This window comes from Lepidochelys kempii, chromosome 16, assembly GCF_965140285.1.
Source record: "Lepidochelys kempii isolate rLepKem1 chromosome 16, rLepKem1.hap1, whole genome shotgun sequence".
Lineage (NCBI taxonomy): Eukaryota > Metazoa > Chordata > Testudines > Cheloniidae > Lepidochelys > Lepidochelys kempii.
Window position 1 is genome coordinate 14,989,181 of NC_136395.1, and position 12,931 is coordinate 15,002,111.

A 12,931-nucleotide genomic window follows, 5' to 3' on the forward strand; every position below is an offset into this window, starting at 1 on the left:
ACACGCCAGGGACTGAACTAGGGATCTCCAGAACTAAAAGCATGAGTCGCTAGATCTTGAACTAAAGCACTCTAGTTTGCGCTGTAGCACTTCATATCCTCTGTGGACCAGGAACAAAGGGGCACCCGTAGCACACACTCACCAGGGGTTTACACTAGCAGCAAACTGTCTTTTCATAATCTTCATATTTCGTTTTGATTAGATGATAAATTCTTCAAGACAGGGACTCTCATGTATTATGTGATTGTACAGTACTGAGCAAAATGGGACCCTACCTGGTTGTGACATTTAGGCACTAACTCAGTATAAATGTTTAATAACCATTATTATTATTCTCATACTCTTAGAACAAAAAACCATCATCAAACAAAATGTAAGATGATCAAAACTTAAATTACAGAATAGAGCACAGGGCTAATGTTAATAAAGACAAAGCTAGCAAATACTCTTTCATAGCTACTGAGTAGTTTTTGTTCTTCTACTTCTGCTGCAGTATTCCAGAGAGGGGGTTCACAAATCCATTAATTCTTGCATTGCTTTTGTAAAACAAAGAACAGACAATGCTGCAAACAGGCAGACAATACATACAATTATATTGTACTTTTATGTGATTAATAGGATCTACATCTTATCCATCTTCTACAGTGGTGCTTTTAAAGCATTCAGCACATAACACAGTAGGAGGTGTAACCCCACTAGTCTCCCTTTACAGTACAGGAACATATTTTGATCAGTGAGCCTGGGCTCATATTGTCTTTTCCAAAGAGAAGATCCAGAGTAACTTTGGAGGTCTCCAAAGGTGAGGTTGCTCTTGGGGCAGTACTGCTAGCAGGAGAACAGATCCTTGGTTTCTGTAGCAAAAGAGCATTTTACTTGAACAATAAAATCGGGACAGCGCTTGGTTATGTCTCCACCAATGCAGAGTGTCGTGAGCAAACTCCAGTCATTTGACATACCGAGTCAAATGTCCCAGCTGGTATTTGCTCATATATTAGTGCATTGATCAAGCACAACTGCAGGACTAGGAAAGAAGAATTATTGCTTTGCATGAGCAGCAGTGTGGCATATTAAAGTTTATTTTATTAAGGGAGGGAAAAGTTGGCCATGGCGATCTTCTGTTCATTTCTAAAAGCAATGCAGGATCGTCACAGCCTGCCAGCTGCCAAAGGTGGGCAGGAAAGCCTAATGTAACATCATATTTGGAGGATATTGCTGTTAACAGTGCCACTCCCCAGTATTTCCCAATAGTGTAAGCCATTGGAAGAAGCCCAAGACCTAGTGTATGATTTGAACCCATCTTAGAAACAGGTATCCAACCAAATGAGTCTAACGGAAAGGAATACTGCTGCAAGCAGACATTGTTTCTGTGAGGTGACACCCTGAACAAAGACACTTAGGAACAGCTAGGAATGAGATATCTAGGGCCCGCCTACCTGACATATCTAAGCATACTAGTGTGCTGTGGTCTGGCATGTTTTTTGGGGTGTCTATCTAATAATGTGTATCTTGTTTGTAGTATGGGTGGGACAACACATGTTACAGCTAACTCATGGCCCATGAAATTGCATAACAATTCTTCTGCTTAACAATAAAAGAATACAATAGAGGCCTGAGCAGCCACCTGCACTTCCATAAGAAAGGTAGGTTTGGCTTTGTTTCTCTGCACTGTGATTTATTTCATTCCATGGACAAGGCCTAGGTTAATAATTAACCATTATTCCAGCCTCCTTGAGATTGCCATGCTGTCCAGCCCAATGTGATGCAGTAACAGGAATGCACACAAAATTCATCCTTGCCAGGCATGGCATCTCAGCAGCAGTGGTCAAAGAACAATGGCTCTTATTGTTCTAGCAAAGTGCAAAGAATTTCACACATTTCACATCAAACAGCTGCATGAGTTCAAACATGTCACCACTAGTCCACTGTATCGCCAAGCAAACCGTAAGGCACAAAATGGGGTAGAAGTTATTAAAATGGCCACTGCAGAAGGAAAAAACTCCACCAAACAGTAGCTGTGATCCATACATGGCTTCCTAGCTTACTGTGCAGCTCCTGTACCATAAAGATTGTTCCTGGGGAACTATTAATGAGAGACATACTAGTAGTGCATAACAGTTCCTTGAATCACTAAAGAGGAGCCCAACATAAAAGGATAAAAATCACTAAAGAGGAGCCTGGCATAAAAATAGAATTTCACAAATACAACAAAAGAAATGTTTTGGTCTTAATCCTGCAGCAAATACAAGGCCCTGAATAATATGATGTCATGACTGAAACTGTAAAAGAAGGAAGGAAGGAACAAAAGAGAGATTCCTTAGAGCATTTAAGTATCAGCTAAAATTTGACACCAGGACCCAAATTCTGCCCTCACTCAAACCTTGATCCTCTAATGAGCTGAGCACAGGTAGAGCCCGTAGTAACTTCAGCAATGCTCTGCACATGTGCGGGGGTCTGCTCGTGCATGCCTCATTGCAGGGTACTGGGCATGGTGGATAAATTGGGGAAGGATTTGGTCCTGGTTCTGTGCAAAGAGCTGACTGGAACTAGTGACCAATGGAAGACACAGTCAGTACAGGAAGTTGAGACTACAGAGGCTGAATGGGAAAGCCACAAAGAAACTGAGTGATACTACAAAAGGAACTAGTAACACACTTAAGTGCAATGTAGGAACAATGGGCCAGATTCACTGCTGACATAAGCTGCATTGACTTCAATGGAGATGCACCTATTTACTCCAGCAGCAAACAGGGCCCTACATCCTCCTATGTCACCAGAAAGTAAAGGAGCAAATGAATCATTCCCTCATCCACCACCTAAAAGTTTTGAGTTATAAACAGCTTGGGCCTGATTGTCCCATCAGTTGTGGGAAAACAACTCATGATGAAGTTAATGTGCAACTGACTGGGTAATTGGGCCTTAATATGTAATAAACCAATATTTGGAGAGAAAGGGTGGGAGTCTGAAAGTGAGGCATGTAATTGTAAAGATTAGACTTACTGTTCCTTTAGAACTGGAACAATCTGTTACAAAAAGCACCAGAAACTACTGCTGCAAAGAGCAACGCAGAATATTCTGGTTCCTGTTATGAATAAAGGATGAAACAAAGGTTGGTGCTTATATATCACTCCCTGGGGTGATTATCTCACCTTTACAGACTATGTTAAACGATGGATACAGGACGCCCTGGGCCAAGCCCTGCCCCGTGCAAATTCAGTTGACTTCGATGTCCTGTGGCATGTATCAGACCAACAAAAGGAGGTGAGATGGGATAAAAAGCCTTTTGCCTCTAGGTCAGTGATTCACATCCAGCCCAGGATGCCAGAGATCTAAACTATTTTCCCTGCTGATAAGTTTGGTGGTTTATGTGAAATTGAGCCTCATGGGTATCAAAGCCCACTGAGCAGGTGCAGGATCAGGGCTTAAATGAGCCACCCTGGAGACTAAGGTTTATATAATTACCAAACAGGTATTGCGTGGACATGGCAAGCTTCATCCCATACCAGTGTACTGTACTAGTGATCTAGAGGGACGATCTATAGCACAGAGAGGAGAGTTCAGTCTCCATGGCTCATTTCAGTCTTCATCTCCTTTGGTCTTGCAGAGACTGCTTAACCTCCATGGTGGTAGCTTTTTATGATGTAGACTAGAGTATGTTCAATGTAATATAAGTCACCAAACAACTTAAAGTCAACAGAGAAACAAATTTAGATGTTTGCTAACCCGGGCTGGATTTGAACCATCAACCAAGAGGGGGTGAAAGCCACTCTATTCCAGCTCACCTTCTTTTGTGGTCTGATACATGCCACAGGCCTTTCCTGTGCCTCAGATTTCAGGCTGCCTATGCCCTTTGCCTGGTCTTGTTGCAACTTTAAATCTGAATAGGGCACTTAGCTAAAATAGATCTAAACATATCTGTGAATTTCAGGGTCAATAAGTGATTCAAGATGCCTTTCAGAACTTGTACTAAGATGACTGGCTCAGGTAAAAATGCACTGTGATTCAATGAGAACGTCATTAGGACCAAGCCAAACTGGAGGAGGGCAAGTCCAGGTTAGCTTCTGGAATTCAACTTCTGCTTGAAGTCAGATACTGTCAGTTGTATAGCACAGCTGTAATGCACTCTTTCCTGTCACTCCTGGGCATTTTCTCACTTGGTCTACACAAGAAGCAAGGGAATGAAACGATTTTAATAAAAGCCTTATTGCTTAACCAGATTCCAAGTTATGGATCCAAAGAACAGATGGGTAGTGATTCTCTTGGAAGTTATCTAAATATGGACAAATATTTTAAATACTCTATGTATTCAACCAGTAATGATTACATACTGCATTTTTTTTAAGGCATACTTTTTGCAAGGTTAAAATCTCTTGTATAAAAAAAACCTTATGGATATGTCCTTAAATTATTTAAATAGACTTTTAAAAAGATGGAAAAATCCAGTGCACTTTTCACTATTTGTGGTGTGTATGTGGTTTTGGTGGCAGTTGTTTCTTCTTCGTTTCTCAGTTTGGCTAAGTAACGAACCTAGAATGGTAAACTTCAGTTTTGTTTTTGCTGAGTTTCAGTTTCTCATGCAATGCCACTATGCTGAGGGATCTGAATTCGCAATACCTACATTATTTTAACTTTTATTGTAATGACTTCCATTGAAATTTGGTTTAAAAAAATCTGTGAAGTTATTTCTATTCAGACTGTTTTTGTAGCTTCTCCCTTTAAGAACAAAGTCTAAATTCTGAATCTCTCTTTCATTGGCAGTACGTATTGCTGATATGGTACTGGGACTTATTTTATCTAAACTAATTTACCTCTCTCTACTTTTAAGATCACAATACTGTGATTGCATCCATGTCCACATCCTACAAATGTTTATCTTTGTGCTTAGCTTGCTTTTATATGACTACTCATGTGATTAAAGAGAAGCTTGTGAGGAAGCATTTGCAAGATTGTGTCCCAAGTCTATTTCATTTGAAGTCCTAGAGAAACTGCTGTGTATCCCAAGAACTGGGAACTGCTGTGTTAATAATGTGCCAGTGCGATCTATGCATATGTTTCTACCTCCACCTTTCTTTAACCTTTGCTGTCTTTTGTTTTGTTTTGTTTTTTGTTTTGTTTTATATTATAGCACTGTCCTGAAAAGCATCACCTTGTTCTCTTCCCACTGATGGATTTTTGGGGAAGGAAAGTTTGGTAGAGTTAATGTTGACTGGTCTTGGAGGGGATGTGCATTTATAGGGGCAGGAGGAAGAAAGGTGTGTTTTGCATTTTAAGAATGACCAAATGTGTAATTTCTCTTAGTGATTAAGGTCCAATCCTGCAAGCTGATCTTCACAGTTAGACCCTTGCTCCCATGACTTCAGTGGGTTGCTGCATGAGCTTTCGGGTTTTCTGGGCAAAGCAGCTTGCAAAGGGTCAGGTCCTGAATTGCTCATATGGTAGCAATTATCTGGATGTGTTTGTACACATTTAGATGTCTGTACATTGCTCTTACTCATATGCCTCATGAAAGCTTATGCTCAAAAAAATTTGTTAGTCTCTAAGGTGCCACAAGTACTCCTTTTCTTTTTGCGGATACAGACTATAACGCAGCTGCTACTCTGAAATCTGCCTTCTGTGTGAGAGAACAATGAAATGTGAGATCATCTGAATCTGTCACTGAAATAACTGAATATAATGAGCTTGTTTCCACTTTTGGTTGCTTCGAGCCTTCTCTTAAAACAAACAAAGAAATTAAATGCAAACACTTCAGAGCAAAGTTATAGATGAGACTTCACACCCCATAGAAGTGAGGTGATACAAACCATAGTTCCTAGAAGCAACTGTAACTTGGCCAAATTGCATACATATATTACAGAAGAACAATGCTCAGCATATACAATAATAGACCATATATTTTATGTACGAGGGGGCTGAGTTATGGTAGAAACCATAATTTTGGGCCAGATTTTGAGATCTTTATTCAAACAAAACTCCCATTGCTCAAGAAAGGTTCACAGAACTTTGACTTGTGCATCTATCTTATTGTTTATGGCATTGTATCCAAGTATTTAAGGTGGTTTAATGTCAATATCATTTGCAGCCAGATTTTCAAGAGCGGCCTCTAATGTGTGTGCCTTCAATTTGGGTGCCCATGCCCAACTTGAGTTACCTTGGGTCTGACATTCAGAGGGATCGAGCATCCACAGCTGCCACTGATTTCCATTGCAGTTTGGGCTGCTCTTATAAATCAGGCTCAGGTGTCTCATGTTGGAAACCCAAAACCGTTTAGTGTCTGATCTGGTGAGGTGTAGCGTGCCCTTGATTCCCATTCAGTGAAGAGCATCTTGCAGGACCTTATGCTGCAGTGGGTCATGTCTTCCTGTCTGCCTTGTGCAGTTCTAAACACTGTCAGCCCTTGATAATAAATAGGTGTTTTATATTTAGTATTTTGTGTCCAGTTCTCTCTAGCTTCCCTGCTGCATGCCTTTATCCTTCCCTCCCCAGTCCTCCTCTGTCTCTCTCCACTCTGTGTGAGTGCCACCCCAACCCCATTCCCTTTTGGGATGTCACTGTGTCCCTAAGTGATACTCTATGCCCAGCCTTCCTCAGTAGATTCCTTTGTATGTTTCAGTGCAGTGTGGACCCTGCCCCCTGGAGGCTGGATCCTGGCTCATTAGCTGAATGTTTGCTGAAACCGGACACCTGGTGCACTTGAGCCAAGGCAGAGTCCCTGGCTGCAGCTATTTAAAAAGGACAAGAGCAGTCTTTTATAATTTCCACCTCTCTTCACATCAGAAGGCTTCTAAGCTCCATGTTCCTTCAAGGCCAGTGCCTGGTCCCAAACCATCTTCCCCACTGACCCACAGCACCATCCATGAGCCGCCAACAGAGCAGCAGCCCTGGGAAAATCTCTCTGCAAAAATCCTGGGACAGGATTATCTGTTGAACTTGGGGGAACAGAAACTTGCCAGGAAGGTTTGGACCTGTCAGGGCCAACGACCCAAGGAGGCGCTTGGTGCTGTCTGGCCCTCAGCTCAGAAGTCATGGTGTGATTTAAAGAAAAAATCAGAATCAGAATTTTTTTTTTAAGTTGCTGGGACAAATGAATACAAATGAATTTAGGGTCTGGAAGGAGAGATTGCACAACCTTTCACCTCACCACAAAGTAAGTGTCAAAGACAGAAAGCAAAGGGTGGAAGGGAGAAAACATTTGAAGAGGGGAGGGGATCAGGGAAAGGGGACAATAATCCAATGAGCTGGTAAACTGAGGCTTAGGGCAGAAAACAGAGCAGAAAACAGCTTCTTAAAGTGTCCGACTCTGACACATTGTAGTTTTAACTAGTAAGGGTTCTAATTTCTATGCAAGCCACCTGGGTTACAGTGAATCTAACAGCCAATCTCTCCCTCCCTTCTTCCCCCTCCCCCATGTACTCAAGTGATTATTTGCCTGCCCTGACCTTTTTTTTTTTTTTTTAACTGTTACACGTGCTCGACAAAATGCATGTCTGGAACACTAACATAGGTCTATACATGGGAATTTGGGAGAGTGATTCATACTTCACTAACAGTAATTAGAAGGGGGACCTCATACAGCTGGAGAAGGTAGCACCTTTGAGATCACTCAGTTTTCTGCTTTATATGCACAGAATCATCCAAAGTTTCCTTTCTAATTATACAAAGCTTTGGAATGATGACTTGTGACTCTTTAATTTCTAAAGAGACCCTAGGTAAGAATGACATCAATTCCTATGCTCTGTATTTTGTGCGCTTGAGTATGGGTAAAGAGGGGTGTGGGAGACAGAGAGCGTGGAGAGGAGAGAGCTCCTTGCATTTCAATCACCTGTTACATCAGCTTGCCTGCTCCAAAAGCAGAAAATACAGAAAGAGGAGAGAGGGATAGCGGTGCCTTTGTGTGGATGACTGAAGGCCCTAAGCAAGAATCTAAACTGCCTCTTCAAAGCACTCCACAAAAGAAAAATCTTTAAAGTACCTTTGACTTTGCTATCAGATGGGGAGAACAGTTGAGGCAATTTGTGGGTCAGTCCTACCAGAGGTTTTCTTTTCAGGTTTTCCATTCCTGGTGAAAGATGAAGGGGTCGGTTTGAATGTAACCTTTGTTAATTTCCCTCTATAGGCCAGAGAGGGGTTTGAATGGAGTTTCTCTATTTATTTTCTCCTGGGATAGACTGGAAGGGGTTGGTTTCTTTCTTTCTTTTTTTTTTTTTTTTAAGTGCTTCACTTCAGTGTTACAGAGGAGGGCAGCAGAGAGAGGCAGCAGAAACATCCTTAAATAATTTTCATTTCTCAAAATCTGCCTTTTCCCCTCTTTTCTCTAAGTCCAGAGAAGAGTTCGTGGGGGCTGGGAAGCACATCTGCATTGCAAATAAAAATAATTCTGATCACCACCACGCAAACAAACAAGTAACAGCTCAGAGAGAGAGAGAAAAAAAAAACACTTTCCACCAAGGACTTTGGAAATAAGAGATCACAGAAGTTATATTAATAGTAAGGAGGAAAATAAGAGGCAAGAAATACAGCGACCATGGGCCACATTTTTTTCCTAGCTTGTACTTTCTGTTCCTCTCTCTCCTTTTTCCCAAGGTAACTGCAGTCTGCCGAGAGGGAGTTAAATGGGATTAAAAGCTCTGTGTAAGCAAAAGGACCCAGAAGAGAAGGAGGGAAGGAGTTGGCCGTGCGGGCCAGGGGGTGTCTTTGGCACAGCTGAGCCCCTTAGAGAGACAGAGAGCTGAACTCCTGGGAAGGATGCACCCACAAACCAGCCTTTTCCCCTTTTTCTGATGGATCGCTGCAAAACTTGCCCGAAAGAGACAATGCACTAAACGTGATGGAGCCGGAATCAGAGCCGGTCTCCAGACTCAGAGCAACAGCAGCAGCCAGGGGGTGAGTAAAAACTCCTAACTCTGCCTGAGATGGGGAAAGCAACAACCGGGGGGGGGGGGACGAGGGGGGCCCCTCATACAGTGTGGGGCCTGGGGGGAGCGAGCCGAGGAAGAGAGAGGACTCCGCACGGGAAAGAGCAGCGCTCTGCTCCCGGGTGGCTTGGGATGGGGTGGGGGAGACATTCCTGCTCTAAGCAGGGGACGATGTGAAAACTGCCAGGCTGCAGAGGAGAAGGGGCTGGGAAAGCGGAGGCCACGCTACCCCAGACGGGGAGGAAAGCGGCCAGGAGGGACCGGAGCTGGGCAGCAAAGGACGAGGATGAGGGGTGGCTTCCTCCTACCCCGTTCTTTGATTGGGGGGGGGGTAGGTGGGGGAAGGGAGGGAGCTCCCGGCTTGGAACCGGAGGGGGGGGGGAGGAAATGTATCCGCAACAAATGCAGAAAGTATTAATCTCCTGTTCCTGAGTGGGAACAGCTTCCAGCTCTTGCTGGGAATGGGACCCTCAGTCCCTTCCCCCATTTAAGTGTGCGGGGCCTTATACCTAAGGCTTCCTCTCTCTTCTCTGAACCCCCTCCCCCAAACCCTCAGTAAGGGGCTGCAGAAAATGGATCAGAGCTTTGCTTAGAAACTTGGGGGTGGGGAGGGTTACTTTCCCACTGAGGCTCACTAAGAGACCCCCGGTGTCTCCTTTCCACACCTTCTGGCCCAGTGAAGGGTTAACCGGAGGCTTGCGCTGTCGGATGTGATGATGATTTACAGATACTCCCTTGAAGTGCTGGGGTTCTTTTCCCCTAGCAGTTTGGAAGCCTTGTGTACATCTCCTTGTGTTGCCAGCCAGATTTATATGGCGTGTCTGAGATGGGAGAGGGCGGTGGGGAGGCGTCTTGTGCACCCCTACTCCCCCTTGGTGTCATGCCCAGCTTGCTTGGCTACATGCAGCTTGCAACTTGGATGTGACTTCTAAAGAGAGAGCTGCCTGCTTCCTTGTAGGCTGTGTGTATAACTGTGTGGAGAGGTGGGTGGTTTCTCCACAGGGAAGGCTCGGGCTAACTGTCCCTTGTGAGCCCTTGTGTGTTGATATATATGAAGACTGAATGGGCATGTTCCCTTTTCGCCCAGGCTTTTCGGTCTTCATCCCAATCACACCTTGTGAATGCTGGGCGTACTCTTTAGAGAAACGCCTGCTTAGGTCTAACAGCCTGTGGATGGGAGGGTGTGACTCTGATCCATCTGTCAAAGGTGGAAATGTAGGAGGGGAGAGAGGGGCAGTGGAGACTGACTGGAGGGACTAGAGCAAAGGGAGAAGGCCCAGAGAGAGATGTTTGGCAGGGCAAGGTCACCTTACTGGGCACCAGCTTTTAGGCATGATAACTTATCACACCATTACTGTTCCTGTAATGAGGACACAAAGGCTACAAATCCCAAGGAGCATCCAAATCCTGCTGAGGAAGCAGTTAGCACAGCAAGAAGCTGCAACTGAGGGAGGAGAGTACAGCATTGTAGCTCGCTGAGTATACTACTTATGCTAGTTCTTCAGATGTCTGATTCTCCCAGAATAATGGTCTCCTTTAGTTAAATACCTTACAAGGGTGTTGCTGATAAGCATGTTGCTCATTCTTTCCCTCCTCGCAGAGGTCGCTTGCAACCTTTCACGTTATCCCCGAGCTTTTTATTTTGTTCTGTTTTATGTTGATATTTGCTCCGAGAAGGCTGTGACTGTAAAATATACCATTTCAGTAGCTGGATGTACATGTTAAGGCCTCTAGTCTTAGTAAGCATCCCATTCCCCTTGAGCATGCCTGTATCCACACATGGCAGGACATTTTGCATTCAAGAGTTGCTCATCTTGGAAATGGTTTAGTGCAGGGATTCCCGAACGATGGTACCTGAACCCTGGGCGGTATGTGAGCTTGATGTTCCCTCCATCCACTTCACAGCAATTTTTTAAAGAAGATGGTACATCAGCCATTGGTCTAGTGCATTCACACAGCAACGCTGTTTTATAATGGAGCCATTCTGGCACATTCACACATGGTGTGATTGTACGAGTGCATTGTCATACTCCTGATTCACCCATTCCAGTGTGGCCAGAACCATTGCTGCCCGCAGTGGTTAATTTCCAAAGGTGAAACGTACAATGCAGGATGGAGTTAGACTGGATTGACTGAGCCAGCAGTTATTGCCTGTGGTAGGGTGAAATAAGTGTTGAACGCACTGGGAGAGCTAATAGCCTCATCCCAGTCTATACAACCAGGGGGACACAAGGAAATCTGACAGACGTTGCGAGCTTAGCGACCTCTCATCAATGGTTTATTGCAGTGTCTTTTCAATGTACGCAGGGTCTTGGAGGCTAGAGAGCAGGTTTCTGCACTCTGCTGCTGATTGATTGAATACATCAGAGCCACAGAAACTTCATGGTCTTCTTCAGCCACAGCTACATCTGTTCAATTGGATCCAGGCAGCACAGGTGCCAACTAATGACGACGTAGGAGGCTAGCCTAATGTTTCTGCAAGCCTCTTCAGTGTGCCTGTTCTGTGACCCAGCACTTCTGCTTTGGCATCCTGGAAACATGCTTCCTTGTACTTGTTCGCATGTGTTGGCCCTTCATGTGCCAAAACAAGAATACCTCAAGACTGACGCTCAGCATTCACCTGCAATGCTGGCTACCACCAAGGCAGACTGTAATGCACCAATTTTTTTTAGAAAACCTAGAAAGATCATTTTGGGTGCCAGCTTGTATGTAACAAGAAATTACTGCCCCCGTCACTCTGTGTAGACAATTTCATGATAGATCATGGCACCACAGGACAAACTGAACAACATGGAGACAACCAGCTGACCCTGTGTTGTACATATGCACTGGACAGTTGGGGACAATCAGGAAAGCATAAGATCTAGCTCTGTAGATTCTTATACCATACCAAGTGGTGTGATATCCTAGGGGTAAGAAGCATTGCCTAATGGATAGGGTACAGGACTAGGGTTACAAAGATCTGGGTTGTTTCCAGCTGCCAACCATTTGCTGTGTCAGCTTGGGCAAATCCCTTAATCTACCCTCTCTTGCCTTTGTTCCCTACATGTAAAAAGTGGTTGGGAAGGAGACTTCCGTACCTCATACTGAGGTTATCATAGAATATCAGGGTTGGAGGGGACCTCAGGAGGTCATCTAGTCCAACCCCCTGCTCAAAGCAGGACCAATTCCCAATTTTTGCCCCAGATCCTTAAATGGCCCCCTTAAGGATTGAACTCACAACCCTGGGTGTAGGAGGCCAATGCACAAACCACTGAGCAATCCCTCCCCCTAAATCCATAATGGTTGAGAGGTGCTCAAACACTGTAACAAATGCTGCAGAAGTACAGTATCTAACTGGAGATGCCCAGTCCAAAGGCAAAAAAAGACACTGTACACCCTTGCTCCCGCCCCCCTCTCCCAACCAGGCTAAGTGTATTGGGGTCACAAAAATAAATGACAGACTTTTATTTAGATGACAGTGAAAACAAATGGGAATTCTATGAGCCTTTGCCAAACCCCACTGACAAAATCAAAGAATGCAAAGAGGCTTGTAGGAAGAACAAAATAGATGTTTGGTGACAGACTATGCTTAGCACTTTTTTTTTTTTTAAGGGTTCCAGTTACATAACTGAGAACACAAAAGAAATGAGCTTATTGAGTGTTGTCACTTCACACAAAAGCAAGGTCAACAACCAGGCAGATAATGATACTGATCAAAGAGGAGCCCAAGGGTAAAATGCTGTTGCTGGTCCTCTAAACAGCATTTGAGTCATAACAAACTAATGTCCTGTCCTCCATTTAGTGATTGAGGAGCCAGATCTTCAGCAACAGGAACTCTAAAGGAAGAGAACTGAATTAAGTATTAAGAAAAGGAGTACTTGTGGCACCTTAGAGACTAACCAATTTATTTGTCACAAGTACTCCTTTTCTTTTTGCGAATACAGACTAACACGGCTGTTACTCTGAAACCTGAATTAAGTATTAGTGTATTAAGTATACTGACATGTTTGTCTAACCTGTTCTTAAAACTGAGCAATGCT

The 12,931-nt window shown here is 43.9% G+C and overlaps 1 protein-coding gene across 3 annotated transcripts in view; it reads left to right on the forward strand.

The window, feature by feature from the left end:
- The first annotated feature begins 7,058 nt into the window (after positions 1 to 7,058).
- The window catches only part of COL27A1 (collagen type XXVII alpha 1 chain), a 240,651-nt gene continuing 234,778 nt past the window's right edge, over positions 7,059 to 12,931 (forward strand). For 2 of the 3 annotated variants that reach the window (XM_073314249.2, XM_073314253.2), the window contains exons 1-2: positions 7,059 to 7,141; positions 8,578 to 8,877. In XM_073314249.2, the coding sequence (XP_073170350.2) occupies positions 8,822 to 8,877 (56 nt within the window). In that variant the 5' untranslated portion in view covers positions 7,059 to 7,141; positions 8,578 to 8,821. Of the gene's footprint in view, positions 7,142 to 8,353; positions 8,878 to 12,931 lie in introns of those variants that run through there. The other variant, XM_073314251.2, reaches the window with a different exon arrangement.